General features: G+C 35.7%; 1 protein-coding gene across 1 annotated transcript; it reads right to left on the bottom strand.

Annotated features, from left to right (window-relative positions):
* Positions 1–15,866: 15,866 nt before the first annotated feature.
* Positions 15,867–16,253, bottom strand: LOC149219822 (putative 2' cyclic ADP-D-ribose synthase BdTIR). Its single transcript, XM_089386930.1, has one exon. It carries the CDS (start codon positions 16,251–16,253, stop codon positions 15,867–15,869), a length of 387 nt encoding a protein of 128 aa, XP_089243056.1.
* Between the last annotated feature and the right edge of the window lie 11,697 nt (positions 16,254–27,950).

The following is a 27,950-nucleotide window of genomic DNA, read 5'->3' as shown; positions in this document are numbered from 1 at the left end:
AAAAAAATCCTTGCATTATGATACAATGAATTCTTTCTTTCTCTCTTCTACACGCTCAAAATAGAGAGGCATAGAATCCCATGGATTTGAAGAACCTGCAAGGATTCTAATTCCATTATCTATAATAAGGAAATGAGCTTATTATTTCTCTTTGCTAAATTTCCAACCCATGAGTATACCTTGTTTGTTATTGTCTCAACATACAAATACTCAGGTATCTTTTTCAAAGCATATGATGCTACAAGTGCTTCATTATGTGAAATTCAATGAGTGCCAATCAAATTTGCTAAATCATTCTTTAGCAGTGTGACAAATCCATTTTCACATCCAACCATAGATGAAGAACCATCATTCAAAACTGCTATTAGTTTCTCATTTTCCAACTACCTCGTTTCCTTTAAATTAACGATGGTATCATATATAGTATTTCCTTTTCCACTAGGAACAATAATCATTTTCATAAATTGTGTTACTGGAGGGCCAAAACCTTTTAAATCTAGATATGTAGAATACACAACAAGGTGTTGTTCCAAACCATTGTCTAGACTTTCATCTAACATTTAGAGAAAAAGGGATTTTCTAACACTTTTCTTGTTTGCACCTCTTCAAGATAATTTGATATAGAGTGAATGAATTTAGTAGCTTCTTTTCTATTTATGTAGGAAGAATAATCCACTCGAGAAGGCATACTAGGCATCTGTAGATGCATTTGAATATGACAAAGATCTTCATAAGTAAAAATTGAAATATCTGTTTTTACAATAAAATATGCTAACTAAATGGTAGTTCTGACCATTTCCTTATTAGCCTCACTTATAGCCACTATGTGTTCTTTAATGGGATTTTCAAACCTTTCAATGTCATACAAATTTCTCTGAGTTGATGTTTGATGAATAATGCATTTTGCATGAGTTCTCACAACATCATATTGAATCGTATTAAATCCATCTCCAATACCCCATGGACCTTGAGCCTTGTATTTTTCACAAATTTTACACTTCATATGAGTCTTTTGATATTCGACATTGATACTATACACCCAAGGATGTTTTATCATCCACTCTTCTCGGAATTCACATTTTGAGAAGGCCTTCCTCCTCGAACTACTATATCCACCATCGTGTCCTTCCTTTTTATTACCAAGAATTTCTATATCAACAAAATACTCTTCGTTCATATCTTCATTAGCATCATCATTCAAATGAGGTATTAATGGAATATCTTTAACATTATAAGTCTTTGATGTTTTAAAATATACATAAAAAAAAATTAGTTGATTGACCCTTCCTTTTTGGAGGCATTTCTATTTAAATAATTTACCTACATGCAAAACAATTACAATAAATCACAATAATCAAATAAAGAGTGAAGGATTGATAGTCATTACATAAGAAAAGATGTCAAGATGATAAGGTGTAATTACTAAGGAATAGCACATTCCACCTTGAAGTGTATATGAATGTGGAATGAATTTTTTTATCTATTTGTAATAGTAGAATTTTATTAGTCACTCAAATTACATTTTGGTAATTTATGATGATAAAATCCCTTCAATAAATATGATATTTATTATGGTTCATTAGATTTCTTTGTTTTGATGAATGCTCCTTAAAAAATTACTAGACACTACCTATAGTACAATGATTACTTACTATAAAATAGATACACTACCTATAGTACAACAAGTAGATCAATAATAAGTCAATTCAAAAAAGCAACTTCAAACCTTATTTTTATGGAACCTTAACCTATGTAAAATAACATAACATTTTAAAATTCTTATGGAATTTAATATTCTTAAACCTATAAGAAATCAAATTAAGTTAAATATATGTTTGTTATTAATAAATTTAACATAAAAGATTTAAATTAAAATATATTAAGTATTAAGATAAGTGAAAATAAACTAAATATATAAAGTTAAATATGTGCTAATTATTAATTATTATTATTAAATTGAGTGTAAATAGTAAAATAGATAGAGAATATATAAATATATAAAATTAGTGTAATTTCAATCATAGTTTTATTATTTTTAATGGTACAATAAAAACAATAAAAGTATTAATGTCACACATCTAACTAATAAGGTAACTTATAGTAAAATAAAATTTGTCTATATTAATAATAATCCATGAATTACCAATAGCATTATGGTTATTCACTTTCAAAAGAACATGGCGTAATTCGTTAATTTAAATTGCAATGAAATGTTGGACTATGGTTTTTCAGCACATATATAATTTACCATTATACATGACTGTAAGTTCCATAATCCAGCTGGCAACTTCACGTTTATTGGTGTGATTTAACGTATAACCTGATATTTTACTAGCAATTGCTCCAAAAGGTGCAAAGAGAGGCCGATAGAAATGTTAAATTGAAAGAATTGTATTTTGGCTCAAAATAATAAATATTATAATAATTCAATCATTCAAACTAGAAATGTTAAATTGAAAGAATTGTATTTTGGTTCAAAATAATAAATATTATAATAATTCAATCATTCAAACTAAACCTTGTCAATAAATTGCCCAAAATAAAATAAATCCTTAATCAAAATTATACAAATTATTATCTTTCTTTTCTCTCAATTATTTATATAATAAAATCCAATCAATCATTCAAAATTGCGCACATCAGGGCAGGCCAGTCCGCTTTGCCACCAGAAATAGCAGATGATATTTTTTTTACACCAAAGGTGTACATTTTGAATGAGTTAAGCCACCACCCGTCGTCTACCTTTTCATTTTCGACCATTGGATCTGTCAAAGTTTTCCACTGTTGGATTTGTCTCGCAAGTCTTCCAGAGATGTGTCTTTGTTAAGCATCTGGACAAAATGTGCCCTTCTTTCTTGCAAATGCTCCACATTAAAGGGGGGTCTTCCAGAGATGTGTCTTTGTTAAGCAACTGGACAAAATGTGCCCTTCTTTCTTGCAAATGCTCCACATTAAAGGGGGGAATTACAACAGAAGGGCTTTTAGCAGTGGGGAAATTAGTAAATCCACTGGAAATACTGGTAAGAATCTGGTGATGGGAAATGTTATAGTCTACACAATTCAAATATCTTGGAAATTTTCAAATACTAAATCCATTTATACATTCAAAAAAACATATAATCTTACTTAAAAAAAATATTTAAAAAAAAAAAATTCAAAATATAAAACAATTAAAATACACCCACCCTACAAATCTAGATTTTACAAAACTCTATTATATATTTAAAACTAAAATAAAAATTAACGAATATGCAGTGTTGATATAATTTTCTTTACAAAATCACATAACAAAGTTGTCTGCTAAATTTTTAAAATTAATAAACATGTAATATTTTAATAAGGGTTTACCACCGAGTGGATATTTGGGTGATTTTTTTCCCGTGTGTTCGGAGGTCTCCTTTCTCAGGCAAGGAGTAAACGGAACGCAAGGAGCAAACGGGAACGTACCACCGAGTGGATATTTAGGTGATTTTTTATTTTTTCCCCGTGTGTTCGGAGGTCTCCTTTCTCAGGCAAGGAGTAAACGGAACGCAAAGAGAAAACGGGAACGTGGAACCGACATTAAATTTATGGAGAGGTGCCAACGAAACCACATATCCTAATCCTACGTCTTAACAATTTTGTACATGTCTATCAAATACAACATACAGGTTTCTGTAGAAATGATATGAGAAACGCGTCGATGCATCCACGCAATTCACAGTACATCTTACACATGGACGCACCTCCTCCTTATTTAAATTCTACTGCTCCTAGCTTTTGTAGATGCCATAATTAAAGGCACTTCAGACTTAACAGGATTTGATTTACTGAGCGTTTTACTCTGCCAACGAAACAAAGATTTTGTGCTACAGAGACCCCTGGAAGGAAGTCCAATAAATGTGATCGGCCTGAATTTTTCTCCCTGAGTTGTTCTCGCTTTCTCTGTTAATGCCGGAAAGACGACGACACCGTGAACCAGCTTTATTTATTAACCTTCCATAAATGTTTAAGTGCTATGGCCATACCGCCTCCTTTCAACCTTACATTAATACCCTGGTTGTCGTATGCCTAGGGTTATGCATGGTTCGACTGCCAAGGAGCCTCTAGTTGGTACCCTGGTTGTCGTATTCCTAGGGTTATGCATGGTTCGACTGCCAAGGAGCCTCCAGTTGGAATCATTCCGTGGGAATATGCATTGGTTCTATGGTGTATATGCCTCTTCCAAATCCAACAGTCGTGGTGTTAGATCCTGGTACATTGTGTGTCTTGAGGTGATCTCCCAGGGTTGTTGAGCCGCGAGTGTTAGTCCGTCGAGTCCTCAAATGGTTCACTTCTGTCTTTCTCTATTATGGTTCTCTACCCACTGCTTTACCTCGCCACAATTTGCCTTTGATCAAGCTGCCCACTTCTGGTTGCCTTCGAAATTGGTTCTTTTCGGTGGTATAACACGATGTGCGCTGAGACACAGTCTCTATTTTTAGAAAGGGTTTCCAGCTTGGTTAGTCTCTTCAGGTAAGCGCATATTCATTTTAGGTGTTAAACTTAAATAGTTTCTGAGTTTTATATCTTTTCTCTTGTTTTTTCATCACATACTCATCCTTTTTTCTACTTGAATGTGAAACCCTGGTTGGCTATGGTGTGGGTCCTCGAGTCATGCCGAATTGTGGTTGGGTGGACCCAAATTCTTGGCGCCCACTACCAGGTATGTGTTTGTTTGTCAAACTAGGCTAGGGATATTAGTTAACATCCTTCATCCATGACCTGGACGGAATACTATCCTGTAATGTATTTTTAAAATGTTTCTTTGGCCTAAGGCTGAGGGTTTTGTTATAATAACTCAGAGGGACTGGGCCGAACTCAGAGGAATAATTCCTCATTTTCAGACTTTTGGTTTTGGTTATGAAATTGTAGTCTTATTGCCAAGAATGCACTTGTGTTAAGTTATTGATCTATTAAAGCCATGAGACTAGGGTTTCTGTGATGGGCATTAAGGGTATGAGGCCCAAAGGCAGCAGAGTACATAATCATTTATTCGTGGGTGGTGGGAGATAGATATTAAGACCCTCATTCTTATGAAAAGTGGGAGACATGGGCGGGAAATAGTAGGAAACATCGGGCTAGGCCATATTAAAATGGAAACAAGACCGCTGAAACCACCGAAACTCTTTTGGTGTAGAGGCTAAAAATCTTTTTGGCACTAAATTGTTTTAGTTTTTATATGTTGGGGCTTTCACTGTTATTTTGAAAAGGAACTCGAACCTGAGATAGAAGTTTCAAGGAAGACAGCAAAGGGTTTATTTTCCATAGGTATTTTCCTTTCAATTTGATGTATTTCCCTTGCAAATATGTTGACCTTAAGAAGTATTCTCTGCGACGAATTTAAAGAGTTTTTAGCTGCATTATCTCTAACTTCAAATAAAAAGTAGGATCTGTGATAATCTGATTTCTTCATATGTTGGAAATAATACTGAGAGGGGGGGGGGGGGGGGGGGTGAATCAGTATTATCAAATCAATAAAACTTTTTCATTTCCATACTTATATACATATACGCTACTTCAGTTAATGGAACCCGCGTGTATATGCGAGTGTGTCGAATGCAACTAGCGTATATGTATAATACTTATGATTTAGTTAATCCATTAAATGTTGATCTTTAGTTAGTGCATCAGAACTTAATTAACCATATGAACAGTAAGAAGGTGCAGTAAAATAGAATAGATCATCACACAAGAAGCACACATGAACACCATGATATAAGGTGGAAACCCAATGTGGGTGAAAACCACTTCCTGCAAGTCGTCTCTATCTTCTTTCAATAAGATACTTCATTTTACAATATTTTGTACTGGTGCGGTCCTTTACCAGTATGCAGGCTGCAACCTGCAGAGGGATACAACCCTCTCTCATTTTCCAGACTCTCCTAGATGGGAGCTACAACCCCCTTAGCTCTTGTACTAGCTAATCCATTTACTAGTACGTAGGTACCTGCCTACTGAATGCTCCAATCTTCACTCGTTCTCTAGCTACTACTGGAAGGGAGCTACCACCCCCTTTGCTCTTGTACTAGCAATGGTACTAGTACATAGGTGCCGACCTACAGAAGGCTACAACCTTCTCTTTCTTCCTCCAGGTACCACGTTTCATAAATTTTCAGACTGGATACTCCTGAAGCACAACACTATAATCTGAAGGCCACATTTCATCCAATTTTCATACTAGACCCATCAATACAAAAACAATCAATATTAGCATTATCAATCTCTGAATCACCCAATATTGAATCACTGAGACCCTGTCAACAAAATGCAGTCTCCAGAACACACAGAGCAGAACATTGAACTCTGTAACAATATTCAAAACCAAATGTATCATCAAAATCATGCATCAGAGTGCATACGCTACTTGGAAGTGTTGAACCGGCGTGTATACGCAACTTCACCTAAGTGAACTAGCGTATATGTCATCAATTGCTTACTTATAACTTGATGCACTTCCTGACTTCAGACATATCCAGATTATTACATAAACAAGGATAATATGTGTGTTAGCAACCAGATCTAGTCCATCAGATCACATAAATATGAGTCATTATGATCCTGATCCATTATTAGATCTCATCCATCAACATTGAGGCTAAAAACAATCAATCAAATAGAATATGCAGAATGCTGACACCATTAAGCAGTCATTAGAACTCATCAACAACCAGAACCACCTGTAACTTCAAATATCATAGCTCAAATGGTATACGCTACTACAATGAACCAAACCCGCATACATACGTGCTTTCATCAAAGACAACCCATGTACAGATCTATAAATATTCAATTATGACTTGCAATGATTTCAAACTTAAGTTATACCCAGTTCAAATCATTACATGCGTCAGAATACAGATCTAGAATAAACATAATCAACCATATAGAGATAGTTCATTTCAAACCATTTGATCCCAATCTATCCTTAGATCTTGTTCTCCATCAACCGATGAGATTCCTCCATAGCTCAGATCAAGCAATGCATCATCAACCCATAACCTGCATACTGGATCTCATACTTCATAAGATATTCAAGACTTTTTCAATGCCTTTGCCTAGTGATCTTCTTCTCCTTTTATAGTCTTAGGCCTTACTCAATACCATGGTCCAAAACCATAACAAACCAGTACCATGGACCCAATACTTGGGATCAACACATCTGACGAGATACTATGGTCCAAAACCATAGGTTCAAATACCAAGGACTAACTACCATGGACGAAACATAAGTTGTCCGACCTTGCATGAAAGTGCGTGTATACGCATACGCGTCTTTTCAACGACTAACCCATGTGTATACATGCCTCGGTCACGATGAACTTGTGTATATATATTTTCTCTTCATTCTTGTAGTCTGATCATCAATTCCTTGCTGCTGACCTACTGCACTATGATCTGTCATCTGTGTGATTTGCCATCAAGGACAACATTTGTCTCATAATGCCAACAATCTCCCCCTTTGGACTTGATGGCAAGGCTAACTTGTCACACTTAGAAGTGTCATCTGATTCCTTTGAGCTGTCTTGCATCCCATGCATTTAGTCGCATCTGATATCTCTTCTGTAGATTCATCTAGTTATGAAGAAGTGAGATGTTCTTCTCTTGAGTGGGTTGCCATCAAGTACAACTCATGCATCATAATGCCAATAATATCCCCCTTTGGACTTGATGGCAACAACACCAAATCACTCTCCCCCTTTCCTTGATAACCTTTCTGCTCAACAACACCAAATCACTCTCCCTGAGTACCTGTTGAAATCTCTGAATGTGCTCCTCCTTTGTATATGCCAAGGTGTACCAATCTGTCCATGCTCCCTCTGAGTACATGCTGAAGTCTCTGTTCTGTTGAAGAGTGTTGTTCATGCTCCCCCTGACTGTAAGCAAGATCTGCAAAAAGATTTTCTACAAGAAGAACATGACTCTATCATCAATGACCTTCCTATGACCAAAGACTCATACATACATCCATCTCCCATCCTAGTGGGGATATAGCAATATTGACTCATCCACCCAACCATGTGGGGATACATCAAAAGTTTACACATGATAAAATAAGAACATTACATCATCCATCCCAGGCATAGTGGGGAAAACCAACATAGGCCATTACATGACCTTGATAATAAAAGAAATACATGACATAGAGACCAAATATCAAGAGCAAGACTTATGAAAGTCACCAATGACTAATATCAGCAGCATCTATCAAACAGTTTTCAAATCAGAAACCATGATCTCCTGTCCTCCTTTTGTACTTTATCTACCTGAAACCAAAAACAACTTGTGTACACGAACCAAGAGCTTCTAAGGTAATGCCAACAATGCATTATTAGAAGTTTATCTACTCTCCCTGAAGCTGTGCCAGATGGTCTCTCTCAAACCCATATCAAACTCTTCTCACCTTGAGTCTGGCCCACTGATTTCATTCAAACCAACATATACGTGACTGTATCCACAAAAACACGCGTATATATGCGGATATTCCTCATAATACTCACGTACAACCACTTTCATATCAACAACCTGTAAATGTCTTGTTACCAAGGTATGTCTGAACATAGATATCGACTCGTGAAATCATTCACATTATATCATATGTGTAAAACACCATAACCATTTAATCAACAAGATCATCCATGTATCATCACTTGGGAATATCTACATCAATCAACATATGTAAGTATCAACCTAACAACATATAGGTAAGAACTCGTCATCATCATGTCTCCAAGAATGCAACTTTGAGTAATCATTCATGTATCCAACACTATGTATCTTGAGCTCAAGATCATTTGTCGAGGCTTCTTTATATCATCAACATCAACAATCCTCATCCACATGAACACCAAGAACTATAGGAATCCTACATCATAACTGTATTATATGATCTTTATGCATATGACGACAACAGCATATGAGTGACTCATCATCAAGTAATGAAGTTGTGTATTCAAGCTTTGTACTTCTCCTTATCCTTATGAAGATTACCATGTAAGAATCATATATGCACCATCTAAGAATCAATCCACAAATATGATCTGAACATCAACTATGTAACCCCAAGAATCATATGAGATTTTATCATGGACAACTCATAACCACATCATAGCAAGATATATCATTTAGCCATATAAGCATCATCACCAAGGACTATTAACCATAATTCCAACAATGCATTATTAAAGGCATATGCTCCCCCTCAACCTGTGCCATCTGTTTACTGTTAGATCCGATCATGCATAAATCAGAAATAAGCATCAAGACATCATCATCATCAAGTTAGGATCAAAACACTTCTAAACATCTTACAAGTATCAAGACATTTCCACACATCCTCAGCAGACTGTAACTATTAACCAATAGAGAAAATAATGGACTAAATCATATCAGACCCTTTTTCTGAGCCTATCCCCACTGCTTTTCCTCAGACTGACATATACGCGACTTTGCAGTGTATAACTCGCGTATATACGTGACTTCCCTTTATTAAACTTGCGTATTAGATTTAGGACACTGAAGTTTTACACTTTCAGCTCCCCCTGAGTCTGTGATGTCTGTGTTGTGCTGTGTCTGTGCGGTGCTACATCTTTCTGACTGAACTTCCTTCTTCTTCCATATCTTCAAGCGTGATGATGTTTTCTCCTTTTGGTATGATGCCCGTACTTTGTTCCTGCATTCCTTTGCTATATGTCCAAGCTTGTTACAGACATAACATATTACCTGTTTCATATTCCTTCTGTAGCAATCAACAGCTTTGTGACCAAACATATTGCAAGAGAAACAATATCCCTTGAAGTACCTGGACCGTGATGATCTTTCTGTGTGATGGTCTTGAACCATTCTTCTTCTGCATCTGGCTACAACATGTCCAAGATTATGACATACATAACATTCAACATTATTCATTGGAGGAGTAGAGGATTTTCTTTGAAGAATTTCTTTCCTTGGTTGTTGATGGCGATGACCTTTCATCTCCTTGTTGATCATTTTAGATTTCTCTTTAGAGTTCCTTGCCTCACCTTGTGAACTAGATTCACCTTCAACAGATTCATGAAAACCAAGACCAGTTTTGATAGCAGGAGATCTTTGACTACTAAGAATATCATCCAAGATTTTAGTACTATCTTGAAATCGTAAGAGCTTATCTTTTTCTTCTAATTTATCTTTTAGAATATTTACCTCAACTTGATGTTTCTCTTCCTTTTCAAGATACTGCTTCTTCAAGTTTTCTTTAGCATTTCTTTCTTCTTCCAACTGACGTCTTAGTTCAAGAACTTCATTTTCATGAGCTTGGAGTAGTTCTTTATTCTGCTTCTTTGATTCTTCAAGATCTTTTAGCGAGCGGATCGTGGCTTCAAGACTTTCATAGTAACTGGATCTATCTCTGAGTTTCTTGATGGTTCTGCTCCTTTCATTGACTTCATTTCTTAATGATGTCACTTCACCCTGCAACTTTTGACATTGATTTTCCTTGTCCTTGAGTAACTTCCCTACCTTGTTTCCTTCCTCTAGTTGAGCTTTTAGTTTGGTAACTTCTTCTTTGAAAGCACATTCCCTTTTGTTCAATAGATCTTGTTGTTATCTAATTTTGTCTGTAAGCCTTTTAAATTTTGCCTCTATTTGATATCTTTCTTGTTCACCCATAAGAGCAAATTCAGTTGTTTCCCTATCACTTTCATCTTTTCCAAATGGATAGATACCTGTATCACCAGAGGATAGCAAATTCATACCTGATAGATCATGTTCATCTTCATTCTGAAGTGATTCTAAACCTGAAGTGCTTCTTCCACATAATCCCCAATCAATACACCCACTGTCATAGTTCTTCTGAGATGCCTTCTTCTTCTTAGGTGCTTTCTTCTTAAGCTTCTTTCCCATAGTTCCACGGATCTCCTTCAAGCGATCAAGCTTCTATCAAAGGACCTGCTCTGATACCAATTGTTGGAAATAATACTAAGAGGGGGGGTGAAACAGTATTATCAAATCAATACAACTTTTTCATGTCCATACTTATATACATATACGCTACTTCAGTTAATGGAACCCGCATGTATACGCGAGTGTGTCGAATGCAACTAGCGTATATGTAGAATACTTATGATTCAGTTAATCCATTAAACGTTGATCTTTAGTTAGTGCATCAGAACTTAATTAACCATATGAACAGTAAGCAGGTGCAGTAAAATAGAACAGATCATCACACAAGAAGCACACATGAACACCATGATATAAGGTGGAAACCCAATGTGGGTGAAAACCACCTGCTGCAAGTCGTCTCTATCTTCTTTCAATAAGATACTTAATTTTACAATATTTTGTACTGGTGCAGTCCTTTACCAGTACGCAGGCTGCAACCTGTAGAGGGCTACAACCCTCTCTCGTTTTCCAGACTCTCCTGGATGGGAGCTACAACCCCCTTAGCTCTTGTACTAGCTGATCCATTTACTAGTACGTAGGTGCCTACCTACTGAATGCTCCAATCTTCACTCGTTCTCTAGCTGCTACTGGAAGGGAGCTACCACCCCCTTTACTCTTGTACTAGCAATGGTACTAGTACGTAGGTGCCGACCTACAGAAGGTTGCAACCTTCTCTTTCTTCCTCCAGGTACCACGTTTCATACATTTTCAGACTGGATACTCTTGAAGCACAACACTATAATCTGAAGGCCACATTTCATCCAATTTTCATACTAGACCCATCAATACAAAAACAATCAATATTAGCATTATCAATCTCTAAATCACCCAATACTGAATCACTGAGACCCTGTCAACAAAATGCAGTCTCCAGAACACATAGAGCAGAACACTGAACTCTGCAACAATATTCAGAACCAACTGTATCATCAAAATCATGCATCAGAGTGCATACGCTACTTGGAAGTGTTGAACCGGCGTGTATATGCAACTTCACCAAAGTGAACCAGCATATATGTCATCAATTACTTACTTATAACTTGATGCACTTCTTGACTTCAGACATATCCAGATTATTACATATACAAGGATAATATGTGTGTTAGCAACCATATCTAGTCCATCAGATCACATAAATATGAGTCATTATGATCCTGATCCATTATTAGATCTCATCCATCAACACTAAGGCTAAACACAATCAATCAAACTGAATATGCAGAATGCTGACACCATTAAGCAGTCATCAGAACTCATCAACAACCAGAACCACCTGTAACTTCAAATATCATAGCTCAAATGGTATACGCTACTACAATGAACCAAACCCGCGTACATACGCGCTTTCATCAAAGACAACCTGCGTACAGATCTATAAATATTCAATTATGACTTGCAGCGATTTCAAACTTAAGTTATATCCAGTTCAGATCATTACATGCATCAGAATACAGATCTAGAATAAACATAATCAACCATATAGAGATAGTTCATTTCAAACCATTTGATCCCGATCTATCCTTAGATCTTGTTCTCCATCAACCGATGAGATTCCTCCATAGCTCAGATCAAGCAATGCATCATCAACCCATAACCTGCATACTGGATCTCATACTTCATCAGATATTCAAGACTTTTTCGATGCCTTTCCCTACTTATCTTCTTCTCCTTTTATAGTCTTAGGCCTTACTCAATACCATGGGCCAAAACCATAACAAATCAATACCATGGACCCAATACTTGGGATCAACACATCTGACGAGATATTATTGTCCAAAACCATAGGTTCAAATACCAAGGACTAACTACCATGGACGAAACATAAGTTCTCCGACATGTACGCGCTTTTCCTTGCGTGAAAGTGCGTGTATATGCATACGTGTCTTTTCAACGACTAACCCGCGTGTATACGCGGCTCGGTCACGATGAACCTGCGTATATATATTTTCTCTTCATTCTTGTAGTCTGATCATCAATTCCTTGCTGCTGACCTACTGCACTATGATCTGTCATCTTTGTGATTTTCCATCAAGGACAACATTTGTCTCATAATGCCAACATCATATTGAAGAAATGTTTTGCAAAAGTTGTCTTTCCTACGCCACCTAACCCCACTATCCCCAATATCTGAGATTTCCCCCTTTGCTGTTGCTGCGACAGCACTGTCTCTTAAAAATCTTGAAGCTTAAAATTCAAGCCTGTTGGGTAGTCGGCCATGGGCAACTCTGGCTTTTTCACTATTTCACAGACATTTAACCCTTTTGTCCTGAATTTGAGTGTAAATTTAGGGCAATAATGTTTATTAGGGCATAGTGTTGTTTCTCTTTGTAAATTTATTAAATAACCTGGTGTTATATGGAATCTCGTTACATATAACATAGTTTTGAGCACTCATTGTTAGGTTGGACATGGAAGCCTGGTTCGATATGCTGAAAACCATCTATGAGGTTGAGATGACACTGAGTACATTGACTTTTAATCATTTAAGGATTTTCAGGTAAATGTTAGAGAAATTCCACGGCTTTGATCCACTTGATAAGTATGAGGAGGTCATGAAACGTTTCACGGAAATGTTAGAGAAATGTCACGAGGCTGATCCTCCTACATATGCTACTACAGACTTCCAAAGCATCACCCCCCAGAATCCCACGTGTCCTCTCGAAAGGTTTCGATGGAGTTGATTGTTTTTGGATGTGTTTTGTTCATCTTACCTTATTGTTGAGTCAACAAGTTCTTTCTCATGTTTCCAGCAGTACTCGATTTATTTCCATGGAAGAAACTTATAATTTGCTACAGTTGAATCGTGGATTACGAGACAAATTTGTGATAATCCAATTTACTATCTCAATCTAAATTTTCGGGGGCTTTTCTACATTATTATTGGCCCCTCGAAGGGTATTGAGGTTTCGTTTTGTTTATCAATGGGAACCTTGTATTCTGGGGACCTTTATACTTACATAACTACTCATTCTCAATCTATTGTGGGTTTTTCTGTAGTTTTCTAATAAACCCATTTTAAAAATTTAGGTTGCACGAATTTTGTGGCCTCTTGGTCTTCCATGAGTTCAACACAAAATGGGTAGAATTGAAGTTGGTAGTACATGGAAGGTCTAGTCCCATCGTTATTGTCGTCTCTCAAGATGGTTATGTATAGATGGAAAAAATTGTTTATGAAGTTTTCTGGACAATGGAAAGGAGGAGAGCTTCAAAGATGCAACAATCTGCACATAGTGGTTTCTGAGAAAAGAATTGTTTTAAATGATGCCATATTTCCCTCTTTCAAACCTCTTCCCACACTTCTCATGCAAGATATGCTTGTAAGTTCCTTTATATTTTCAAACTAAACAACATAGCATTTTATATTTAAGTATCGTAACCATGATTTGGGTTTTCAATTTTATGTCATCAGCCCCTCTCTAGGCACTTGGGTTTTCTTTGAAGTACATTTCTATAAATTAACATATACATTAGCCAAATCTATTTAAATTTAGGTTGGATATTTAGAGTTACAATAATGCATACATCAACCATTTGTGTGAACTCAAGATAGATATTCATCCTCGAGTTTCCTATGTCTATGTGCATTCTAGATCTTGATTTACATGAGATTGTGTTAGTTTCCTTATTTAATGTGCCATGAAAGAGATGATGGTTCATCTCATTTCCATGAATGTTGTAGAAGGAACCTAGGCTCTTTTGGTGCAAACATCATACTGGTTACATGTATCTGAGTTTACAAATTTTCTAACATGGATCTGAAATTTCACTTGGGAATTGGAAAAATGTAAATTTATTTCAACTTGAAGATAGTGTTAATCCCCAAATACAAGGAAGGAATTGGACTGTCTTTTTTATTCTTAGGACTATTGGATTTTGTCTCTTGAAATTGATTTCTGAAACTAGTTCTGATCTCAAAACCTTTTATTAAATTCCTTGGAATATTAAGGAGGATATTTATAAGAACATTTGAGTACAATCAGAGCTAAATTTGTTAGTGACATTCATACTGGAAGATTACCAACACTAATTCTACTACAAGTTTCCCTATCTCATTTTTCTAACATATGGGTTCACAATATTCTCCATACTTTTACCCATGTTATCATCTAGTTGTTTCTTAAAACATTTGGCCTCAAAGTACCTATTTCTCTATCAATCACTGGGTAGTGAATTTAGGTCATTTAGTCTAGATTTGGGGGACATATATTTCAATAGTATGGAAATATTGATTGAGTTAGGTGCTTGTCTTTTCATTGTATCTATTTTCAATGTTTGGAACTTAGTGACATCAACATTATCATTTTGGTACTAGTTGTTTTGTATGGAATAGTCTTGATATATACTCTTTTCCATTCCTAGTAGAGTAGTGCATAGGTTTCAGCATGTTTACACCAAATATATTTGTCAATTTTAAAAGGTATGGGGCCACATGAAAAACAGGGTTAAAATCTCATCTTTTTTCAATGTTTTTCAAAAGTTGTCTTTCTTAGGCCACCTAACCCCACTATCCCCAATATCTGAGATTTCCCCCTTTGCTGTTGCTACAACAGGACTATCTCTTCAAAATCTTGAAGCTTAAAATTCAAGCTTGTTGGATAGTCAGCCACGGGCAACTCTGGCTTTTTCACTATTTCTGACAGACATTTAACCACCTTATCTAGTAGCTCCATCTCCAACTCCTTGCTAGTTATTCAAAAGAAAATAAATATAACAGTGAGAAACAAACGTCTATGTCTATTTATCAAACATAAAATACTATCATTGATAGTGAAGGTTGAGTTTTCACCCAGTATTGCACACCTCCAGCTCGAAACCACTAATGTCCGCAACATGAAAAAGTGCATTTCTCCAATCTTCAATAGTCTTGGAGTCAAATCGTGGCTTCTCTTCATTAGTTGAGGGTCAGAAGTTATCTTCTCTGCAAGGTTTTATAGGGCTTGAGCATATCTTCCCCATTTACTCCGTGCCCATCGAACCTCCGCGAGCGTGAAACTGTAAAACACTGGAATTGTGGGAACCCCTAAGTCCAACATCAGCACGAGCTCATCTAGGCACCAATTTGATTCAGCATAACGAGGAGAGAAGATCGCCACATAGGCTGAGGTAGTCTCAATAGCGCATTTTATTTGAGAAGGAAATTCATATCCCCGCTGCAACTCGTCCTCATCCAGAAAGGCCTTCAATTCAATTGAGCGAAGGCGATTGTAGAGTGACCTGGTGAAGGTTTTCTTCACGTCAACTCCGCGGTGATTTATGAATATCTCATACCACTGACTGTTGTTGGAATGAGCAACCGTAGATGAGGAAGCAGCCATTGCAAATCAGCAAACAAAATTTAAAAAAAATAGCAGTATCGTTGATGCTACATGGCATTGGTATTATTTTCCTTGCATATCTGTATTCATTGGTATAGTTGTAGGAATTGGGATTATTTTGAATAGTCTCCTCAACTGTGACTGCTTTTTCAAGAACATATTCATCCATACTTGAACAAGGAACACATCATTACTGTCAGTAAGGTTGGGCTTGTTTAATGGAGTATTGAAATCATTATAGCAAAGGGAACACATCATTAATATTAATACTAGGTGAACTAGAACAGAGTCAAGGCATTCCCGAACTAGCGAACACATCAATACTGCCTTCAAAACTGTTTGAAGAATCAACAATTTCCTGAGCCACGTCTGGTTCTGTTTCTTTATAATTACATGAACAACTTAATTTCTTCTTTGAAGTATCGCTCTCTATTTGTGTGTAGACATGAATCCAATCAACCTTGTAATGAGATGACTCACCTACATGCTGGGAAACACTAGGCATTGGCTCATACATACTAGAGACACTGTCCACTTTCGAACCATGCAATTCATCAAGGCCATAAAACTGTTTGTCATTGTCTGGACTCTGAATAATGAAATTTGTCTTCATGAACTTCATCCTCAATAGCTGAGTTATGAGGTTGCAGACCAACATCTGAAACTCAAATATTCTCATAAGCTTCTTGAGGTTCATCATATGATGAATGAATCAGTTGATGATCTCCAAATTTCAAAGAAACTGCATTAGACAACATGGGACAACCATCATTTTGGCTACTATTATAATTCTTATGTGATTTTCGTTCTTCATCATCGTGAGTTTCACTTTTGTAAACCTGTTCAATTTTCTCTTCTTTTTCAACTACATGATCTTGATATCTTTCAATTGCATCTGAATTCTTAAACCCATACTCGTGAGTTTCATTATTAACAAGTGAGATGGGATTTTCGGGATACCAAATTGATGAGTATGGGAGAGCAAAATACTGTTGTTTTAACTCTAGCAAGATTAACACTTAGTTTGAAATCAGGTAGTGAGCCTATTTTGGAAATACCTATATGTACTGAGAACATAATAGGAAAGCCAAACAACTAACCCAGATTGTGAAAACGTCCAAAATAGGGCATACTAACAACATGATTAGGTATTGCCAATTTAATGGCTATAACAGAAGCCAGTTTCTAAAACCAACATTATCAGAATTCCCATAACAAGGCAGAACTGTTACTATTTGCAGTTCATTTTAAGTAACTTAAACATAGTGGGGATTAATACGATTGTTTGGAAATCTATATATTCTTGAAAGATATTGGGCATTGATGGTGAACATGGTTTCATACTAATTGAAATATGCAATCAAACTTCTGCTATGAAAATGAAAATATTGAGCAATGGAAGACACAGTATTCCACACTATTATTAATACAAAGCAAATTGATAACTAGAGAAAATCCTCCACTGGGTAAAAAGACTCGATGGATGAGTTAATGGGGAGATCTGCACTCAGCTTACATGGCCAATTATTTTATTTTATTTTTATTTACCTTTATTTAATTTAAATAAAAAATTATTAGTTCACACACACATGCATATACATAAACCAAGAGTAGATATATCTCAACTCTGGATCTATCAAGTGCTGTTGAAGGATCAAATCCTTCCAGATGCAAACTTTTCCTCAAGTTTTTTCACTATCAAAAAGGTTTGTATTAGAAGGATTTGATCCTTTCTGTGCTTGATGGATCTGGAGTTGAGATGGATCTATGCTGGTCTAACTACAGCCTCCTCATCTTTCCTCTGGTGGTTTCTCTCTTCCACTAATCTGCATCTTGTCTTGATTGAAATCTCTTCCTCCTTTATCTCTATGCTTTTTCCCAGTGGTTATCTGGCAAAGAATTGAGCCCAAACTCCCTAAATGGGAAACTTCTTAGCCATTATTCTTCATAATTGTTTTTTCCAATGAGTCATTTTGCCATTGTGGCCCCAATGCCTATGTGGCTACTTCATAATTACAGATCACCTTTGATATGGCCCTAAGAGTCTTGCCCTAGTTGCCAAATTTCTTTTCTTTCCCTGATTGTTTGGCCAGTCCAATATGGCCCTAGGAGTGTTGGCCGAGTTGCCAAATTTCTTTTCTTTCCCTGATTGTTTGGCCAGTCCATTGTTGACATAGCTGCCCGACCCTTGTCTGGCCTGTTGTTATGACCCCAGGGCCTAGAGAGCTGACGAGCTTCTTAATAAAGAAATTTCTTTAATGATATTTTTAGTACCAAAAATTTCATCTAGTGGATTACAAATTTATGGGTTTGAGTTTTATGCTGCTGGACTCGATATAGGTTTATCATAAAGTAGTTCTCTTTAATGAGATTAGATTTAAATCCAATGAATTGCAAATAATTTATGGTCCCAAGCTTCACATGGATATTTATTATCTTTGAATTTGTTTGGTGCTATTACATCAATATTGAGCCCTCTTTGAAAACAGAAGTGTACAGGACAATTTTTGGAGATAAAAATTGTATTCATACGAAATTATGAATACCCAGGGCTGAAATACAGAGCATCTTTTAAGGCATTTTGTCTGTGTATTGTAGACAGGCATATCTTCTTGGGTTTATTTTCCTCACTCATTCTCTTCATTATTTGGTATTTTTGAGTGTTTCTTATAATCTTTAAATTCTGTTTTTCCTTAGAAATATAGTTCCTCACTTACCTGCACCTGCGTATTAGGTGTTCAAGGTGAGGATGCTGGTACCTTGACAGACACCTGTAGGTTCCCTCCCCCACCATCTCCCCCCTCCCCAACCAATAAAAAAAGAAAACTTTTTCCTGAACAAAAGTAGTTGAAATGTATTGTATGGTGCATTATTCACCATTTCAAACTTCATTGGATGATGCCTCCTTTCTAAATAACAATTCTTTCTTGTCAATGAAAAGCTATCTCCTTTCTAATTAAGACAAGAAAAGGAATTTTCTTTATGTATCCCATGGAGTATAACCTTTTATATGCAATTGTGTCTTATAACATGATAGTGTTGCACCCTAACCCAACATACAACGTTATAACAATCCTAGTTCTTTTGGGTGTGTTTTGAGAAATGAGGTCATCCTTTTATGAAAATGCACGCCCCATTGGCTCATTGTTATATATTTCAACTTTTGTGCAATAAATGGCCACATTGAGTCACTTGATATCCACCATTCTAGAAGATGCACTCGGATGATCTTTTGCTTGGATATGTGATCATGTGTTTGGCACTAGACTCTAATTCGGTAGCATGAAATAGGTTCGAGAGGGGTGTTATGGAAATATGATTGATTCTCCTTTGAACATCTCAAATTTGCACAAATCTGCGCATAGGTATAATACCAAGCCATGATATTTGTAGCTTGGGTCTTTGAGAAGTATGAGGCATGAAATTGGCATTATTTGGTTTAATCCCACACCAACATTTACTCATGAATTGATGAAACCAGAGCTCATGGGCATTCACTGCATTGTCATTCATTTGAATTCACTTATTCCATGTGTGGTTAACTATATTGGAGGGTTAAACATAATTCTAAGTTTTTATACCCTCTCTGCCACTAGTGCTCTACATTATTTTATGTCTTTTCATTTTCCAAGCATATTTCAGGGTTCTTTATTGCATATTGGTGCTCTTCTAAGGAAACACACCATATTGCTTCATCTACCATAATAATTCTTTGGACTCCGATTAGTAGTTTCCATGCATGCTTAATATGCTTCATATGCATTGCTTTTCAAATGTTGATTTCACAGTTTAATATAAACTGGTGATAATTTATTTAAATATTTTATATACAAAATGATGCTTGTTTGTTAGGAACACTGTTTATTTTTTGAGCACCATATATGGAACCTCATTGGTTTCAATCCATAATTGCAGAGAGTCGACCAACCAGACTTTCATTTAATTTTCTAAAATCTCTCACTTTAATCCAACTTCTGAATGTTGTTATATAAATGATCGAACATACACTAACTGTGGCAGCAAACTATCTTGAGGCATTATTTGGGCAGCGAATCATCCCTGAGACATTATCTGAGGCATTGGCCTATCTCTAAGGCATTATCTATAGCAGCACATTAAATCTGAGGCTTCACTGTGGCAGCAATATGTCTATGAAGCAATTCTGAGATAGAAAGATACCTTTGAGGCACTGTTGATGACAACAAATCATCCCTGCGGTATCAATTGTGGCAACATACCACCTATAAGGGATTGTTTGTTGCAACGAATCACCCCTAAGGTTTTTATGTGGCAGCAAATCATCTTGAGGTATGACCTGGGGTTTTGAGGCAAGCAAGGTCTGGTTTGGAGTTGATTGTGGCTGCAATGAGATAGTGAAGTAATGTTTATAGGCAGCAAGGAGATATTCTACAGAGATTACTTTGCATTATGTGACAACAATTTAAGACAGTGCATTACCCTTTGTAATATAATCCAGAGAACTCCTCAATGAAATTAGTATTACATGCATAGAAGTTTAAACCAACATATTTTAGAATAATTTTATGGTTTTACACGTTGTCATATATTTCAACATTTATTTATGTAATGATCCTAACTAGTGTCCACAAACTTTTCTTCGCAAATTTCTATTACATTATTCTATACAAAATGGCAGACCGGGTATTTATGTTTCGTTTGGTATTTGTATTATTTATGTTGTTGATTTAGTTAGAGGTTGGATTTGTTTTTAGAAATAACTTTAAAATGATGCTTCAAAAGTTTGTTTGTGACTAGTTAAATGCTTTTCAGAACACTCTGATAAGCTTGCCTCAAAGTGTTGGACAGATCTTCAATGCTCACTCAACACATATTTGGTGTTACCGATTCTATTTTCTTATCAGTTTTTTGATCAAGGTTTTCTTAATTTTATGTTATTATGTGTTTTTTTAAGAATGTACCCATGGGTGTTACCGATGCTACTATGGGGGATTCAATGATATTCACTACTTTTATGGAAATGTTAACAAATGCACGAGGGCAAGACACTGCTATGATGATGCATGAGGTAAGCTTGAATATTGTCTTTTATATGTTCAATTATCTTATATTCCTTATTATATTATGCTAATTTATGTTTGTGGAATGCAGGCAATCGCTAAAGTCATTCCAACCCCTATAACACCTTATAAAACATCTAAGGTAATGATAGTGGTAAAACTTGATCAATATTTTTGTGCATTTAGTTAACTTATTTCACTATATATATTTATTAATATTTGTGTTTTTACTAAGCGTGCATTTTGTTGGCATGCAGGATTCATTTATGCCCCTCAATACAACCAATGTTGGCATGCAGGGATCATTAATGCCCCCATATACATCTAATGTTATGCAAGATGTAAGATTCAACCATTTATTTATGTGAGTTTGATTATGTTATTTGTTGAGAAATCTAGGGCATATATTTAATAAAGTTTTTTCACAGCGACTCCATGATTTTTGAGGTGTTACGAAGAGCTACATCATGCCTTCAAATGGATCACCCCATCCGTCTTTTTCTTCTTGTACATACAATACTATTTTAACAAGTAACCCAAGCAATATGTTATTCCAAAACATGATGTCAAGTTACTTTTTTAGGGTTTTTATGTAATGAAGAGGCCTTTTTAGGCTTTCTTAAATTCAAACATTAGATCATACTCTTTTCCCTTTATGTCATTCTAGAGTTTATCCCATGCCCTAGAAATCAAATCATAGGAAACAAATACCTTAAGATTAAGGTTTCTAAATACTAGGGTATTTCTTAAAATATAAACCCACAAATTCAACCCTACTACATCTTATGATGGACCCTTTAAAAGAAAATTATTATACATACCTCATGGACACCTATCTATACTGATTAGTATTTTGGTTGCCATGATTATTTAAAACTTTACTATACATTTCATTGATCATTTGCCACCTTCATGACCTTCTTTTAATGAGTCTTCCGAGATATTGTCATTCTATAATGGGACTTTCTTCTTCATGTGTTCATGAAACCCATGCCTCAATCATAACAAAAATAATCTTCTTTTTCCTTTTTTTATATAAATTACATAGAATTGTGATTAGATATGTCATTATGAAGACCGAACCTAGTTACATATTTCATCATTATTCATCTGTTATTCCATCTTATTATTTATATTTGTGCCTTGCAAGATGTTTCTAGGGTGACTCCAACAAATATACAATCTGTTGGTATAGAGGGTCATGTTATGCCATCTACACCTAGACCAGAACCCCATAACATGCCCTTTACACAATCTGTTGGTATAGAGGGTCATGTTATGCCATCTACACCTAGACCAGAACCCCATAACATGCCCTTTACACAATCTGTTGGTATAGAGGGTCATGCTATGCCATATACACCTAGAACAGAACCCCATAACATGCCCTCTATGTCAAATGTGGGTTTAGTCAGCATTCTCCCACCAGGACCAGAACAAGTTTCTTTGAGGAGTCTTATAGACTCACAAACAATAATGTTAAGGCTCCTACCAGATATTCCTGCAAATGTTCAAATCAGACAAGAAATAATTGAACAAATTTAGCTATGGGAAATGTCATTGTTGGAGAGTATAGCTCATGCAAGAGATCAACAGGTAAAATTATTTTATTTTTTTTATAATTTCATTTGTTATGTTTAGGATCATTATTTTAGATATGAAAAATAGTTTCATATTTTGGTTGGGTTCTTAATAGTTCCACAATTTCATTGTAAATGCAGGAAATAAGTGACACAGTGCCTAATGTATCTGTAAGGGAACCTTCCTCAATCCCCCAGACTACAACAATATCACCAGTGACCATAAAAGGAATGCAAGAAGTTACAATCTTGATCACTTCAGAAGGAAATGTCTTGAAGGATGAAACAGGGCTGAAATTTTATGACTTTATTTTTCGTCATGCAGAAGAATTATTTGGAAATACCATCCAAATGGATTGGAGGAAACAAGCTAATGCCAAAAAAGAGGGACTATATAAATATGTAGTAATAGAATTTGGTAATCTTGGATTTGATAAGGAACTTATTTTACAGATTGCAAGTAAATACATGCACTCAAAGAGGTCCAATTTAAGGACAAAGTTGACAAAAAACTTGATGTATCCACGTCCATCTTGGATCACAGACCAAGTGACGTGGGATGAACTTATGAAAGATGCCAAGTTTAAGAGGAAATTCCTCAGAAATCCAAACTATACGCCATCTGCACAAGGAGGAGCTAAGAGACGCCTATGAGATACAAGAAAAGAAACCCAAGCTAGGGTGTCAAAAATTGGTTCTCACAAATTAGGCTCTGGTGGATATAATAGTATTCGTGGTGGTATGGTAAGTGATATTTCCATCTATTATATTTTCTATTTTAGGCAAAGTAACCATGGTCACGTTGAGTTAATTGCATCTTATTAGTTATTTTACCTTATAGATATGATTATCTTTGTTAATGTAGGTTCACTAGTTTCAAAGGGAAGCTTCAGAGGAAGACCTAAAATATGTTGTATTACATGGTTCCCAAGGTCTTCGCCAACACATGATAAATCAAGGGGAAAAAACAATTACTGGTTATGGATCCAAGGTTAGTTGTTTATAATATTATATGAATAATGCAATAGATCAATTGGAGGTTTTAATGTTATTATAACAAGTTAAAGTGTGTTGTGTATAGGAATCAGGTGAAACATCTAGGAGTGAGCATGGGAAGGAGATACAAGCACATGATGATTTTCTTGTTGCACAAAATCATCCAATAGTCATTCCTAAACCTTAGCAGGAAACCATTGTTGAATTTTAGCGAATGGGAGATAGAAATAATGAGGAGGGTGTTCAATGTGATGAGCATTCCACACCCACAATTAATGTAGCGCCTCCCAAAAAGAGCACAAAAAGGATTGATATGTTTTAAATTTTAATAACTTGAACGTGCATCACTCTAGCTTCTAAGGAGCGCACTAGGTTGTGAGGGTCCAAACATAAACTAATTATGTGTGCAACAAAACAAATTTTGAAGATACTTTGTTTTTTTGATGAGTACTTACATGTTATGGGCATCACTAAGACTGTTGCAGGTCCTAACTTGTATTATTTGTTTGATTATGATCAATTTGATATGCTTATATTTGTGTTGTATGTAGATGATGTGGTTCTAAAAGTTAGTTAAAAAAATTCTATCCCATGGTGCAAGAAGAAACTGGCAAGTGAAGTTGACATGAAGGAAATACACCTCATGTGTTATTTCTTGGTCTTGGAGGTTTGGCTGAGTTGAGGTGAGGTGGTCCTCGAATAGGGGTAAGTAAGCAATTGAGATTCTGAAGAAGTTTTGGATAATGGAAAATAAAACATAGGCTACTTTTATGATACATATTTTGAAGTTATCAGTAGATTGAGATTCAAATTTGGTTGATTCGTCAGCCTACAAAAAGTATATAGGTTCCCTAACATATCTGGTAGAATTTAGCAGTCAAATTGCTGTGTGCATGAGATCCCTTGTCTCACAAACAAGGGGGGCTCATACACCAATTAATTGTCCAACTTGGCTGCTAATATATGGTTGAGCTGAGGTTGCTACAAATATGCTCCATGGTCTAAGGTATGCGAGGTACTTAAAGAGCACACTGGCACAGTGCTTTGAGCTGCTGCATGATTTAGTGGATTTTGATAGGGCCAGAGATGCAGGTGGCAGGAAGAGTGATTCATGGTTTTGTTTCAGCTTGGGTTCAAATATAATATCTTTGTTAGGATGGGATACCCATGTGTGCAAGTTGAGGAAGTCCCTTTCTAGGCTAAAGTAGCCTCTTGTGCTTGGTACTCATGGATTTATGAGTACTTACAGATTATGAGCATCACTAAGACCGTTCCAGGTCCTAAATTTTATTATTTGTTTGATTATGATAAATTTGATATGCTTATATTTGTGTTGTATGTAGATTACCTATTCCTAATAGTTAGTTTAAAAAAATCTATCTCATGGTGCAATAAGAAACTGGCAAGTGAAGTTGACATGTATTATTTCTTGGTCTTGGAGGTTTGGCTGAGTTGAGGTGAGCTGGTCCTCGAACATGGGTAAGTAAGCAATTGAGATTCTGAATAAGTTTCGGATAATGGACAATAAATCCTAGGCTACTTTTATGATACATATTTTGAAGTTTTCAGTAGATTCAGATTCAGATTTGGTTGATTCGTCAATGTACAAAAAGTAGATAGGTTCCCTAACATGTATGGTAGACTTTAGCAGTCAAATTGCTATGTGGATGAAATCCCAATACACTATCCTAGTCATCCCAAATGTATAATGCACAGTTGTACTGTTGTAACACTAACATAGGCACCATAAGCTATGCTACTAGAAAGGATTAAAAGTAAAGTAAGATGCTAATACCTTAATGTCTTTGCATGTCAAACACTATGCTGATACTTATTTCATTATTTACTTTTTAACCATCATATGCTGACCATTTTTCATGATGCTAAATTGAATGCTCTTTTTCCTATTTCCTAGGGCATATTACATGAAATCCTAGAAGAGTTACTGGCTGCCAGGAAAAGAGCCAAGGCAGACCTAAAGGTGGTGAACTAAGGGCTTCCTATGTTCATGTTACATGCTTGTATTTTTTCCACTTAGCATCTCAGTTTTTAACTTCCTATAATCTTGTTTAGGAGGCTAAAGATCCTTTTGAAAAGGTTGTCTTGGATGGCCAACAATTGGCTTTGAAGGTAATTACAACTTTTTCAAGTCTGTATTAATTATGGCTTGGACATGGAATAAAAGTAAAACTAGGTATGCTGGTGAAACACATAAAATAGTTTTGACTGTGTGCACTTGCAGATCAGTGCGAATTCAGTTTATGGGTTTACTGCTGCCACTATTGGGCAATTTCCCTATTTGGAGATTTCATCGAGTGTGACGAGCTATGGTAATTTCACAGTTCTTCCATGGAAGAAAACATTAAATCCATGGACACCTTGATTCTCCCCTTGTTTTCCCTAGTTGTAATGTTATTGGTGCTTCTTTTACTTACAAGATAGAGATGCTTGCAGTCCTCTCTTATTCTATATATGCATGTATCAGCCATTCACATTGATTGTTTTTGGGCAGCAATTATATCCATGTAATTCTTTTCTTCCTCCTGGCATAATGTTTTGGGTATGAACTATAATTGACAATCTTGTCCAAATAAGATCGAGTTCTTGAATTGCATTAATTAGTGATGTGTACTTGTACAACTAAGATGATATGCTTAGGCCCTCTTATTATATTTTGATTACAAGTCCAGTTTGATCTTTTGACACATTCTCTGTTCCATCAGACAATATCGATTTTATGTATTGTTTTAAAATTTCATATCATTAATCATCTCATTTTTTTCCACTTGTCACGCCATCAAATGATAGAGCATACAAAGAGGCTAGTTGAAGAAAGGTTCACAATAGTTGGTGGTTACCAGTACAATGCTGAGGTAGGCTATTATTTAGCAACTAAAGGCATTTGTAACCTTTGAACTGGATCAATAATGATAGGAAGTACACTTGTTGTATTGGTGGTAGTCCAAGTTCTTGAAATCATAATGGGTGATCTGATCCTAACCAATATTTCTACTGTAAAGCTTGATATTATATTTTTATATTTGAATCTAGGTTGTATATGGAGATATAGATTCAGTTATGATATAGTTTAGTGTACCAAATATAGAAGAGGCCGTGATGCTAGGGAGGGAAGCCTCAAATTATATTAGTGGTACATTTACAAAGGTACTGTGTCAAGAATTTTAAATATCCGTGAAGCCTCTAGAGTTGTTAATGATGTTTTTGTAGGGATGAATGTTTTAATATCACCTTTCTTTTTAAAACTAATCTTCTTTTGACATTCCACTTCCATGAGATCTTTGTAAATATGCACAGGACAGGATGATTAGTTATGCTTTTCTATGGCTTATCTGCATCTGTTTGGTGCATCTTTGGCATCTAATCAGTGTGTTATTTAACATATGCTTTTATGCAGCCTATTAAAATAGAATTTGAAAAAATATACTACCCATACTTGTTGATCAGCAAGAAAATATATGCTGGGTTGTTATGGACAAAGCCAGATACTTATGACAAAATGGATACTAAAGGTGACAAACCTAATCTTTTTGTTTCAAAGACAGGCTTTATTGTTTGTGAAGGCTCAAAATGCTCTTAGAAAAATAATTTATTTGATACCTTCTTAATTATTAAATATTCCTGATCCTTTAAATATTCCATATCAACAGGCATTGAAACAGTGCGAAGGGACAATTGCCTGCTGGTGAAGAACTTGGTTACAGAGTGCCTTCACAAAATACTCATTGATCGTGACATACCTGGTGCAGTGCAGTATGTCAAGAACACTTTTCCTGACCTGTTAATGAACAGAATGGATTTGTCACTTTTGGTGATAACTAAGGTGAGAACAATGAATCCTTTTGCATGTTTATGACCAAATTTGTTTGACCATTTGTTACTTTTGAAATGCAGAAAATATGATAGGGGGAAGAGGATATTTACATTGCGAGCAAGTCACTTATTACATATTCCTGGTTTCAAGTGTTAGAATTATATACTATATACCTAGTTAGGGCAGGCCATGGAAGTTTCATTTTTAATTCTGTCATGTTTCTTCTCTCTACATTCTGTACTTGGAAGGG

This window comes from Pinus tabuliformis, chromosome Q (assembly GCF_031772625.1).
Source record: "Pinus tabuliformis cultivar Carrire ecotype Pingquan chromosome Q, CPIR1, whole genome shotgun sequence".
Taxonomy (NCBI): Eukaryota; Viridiplantae; Streptophyta; class Pinopsida; order Pinales; family Pinaceae; genus Pinus; species Pinus tabuliformis.
The sequence above is the reverse complement of the archived record's forward strand: the minus strand, read 5'-3'. Positions and strand labels throughout refer to the sequence as shown.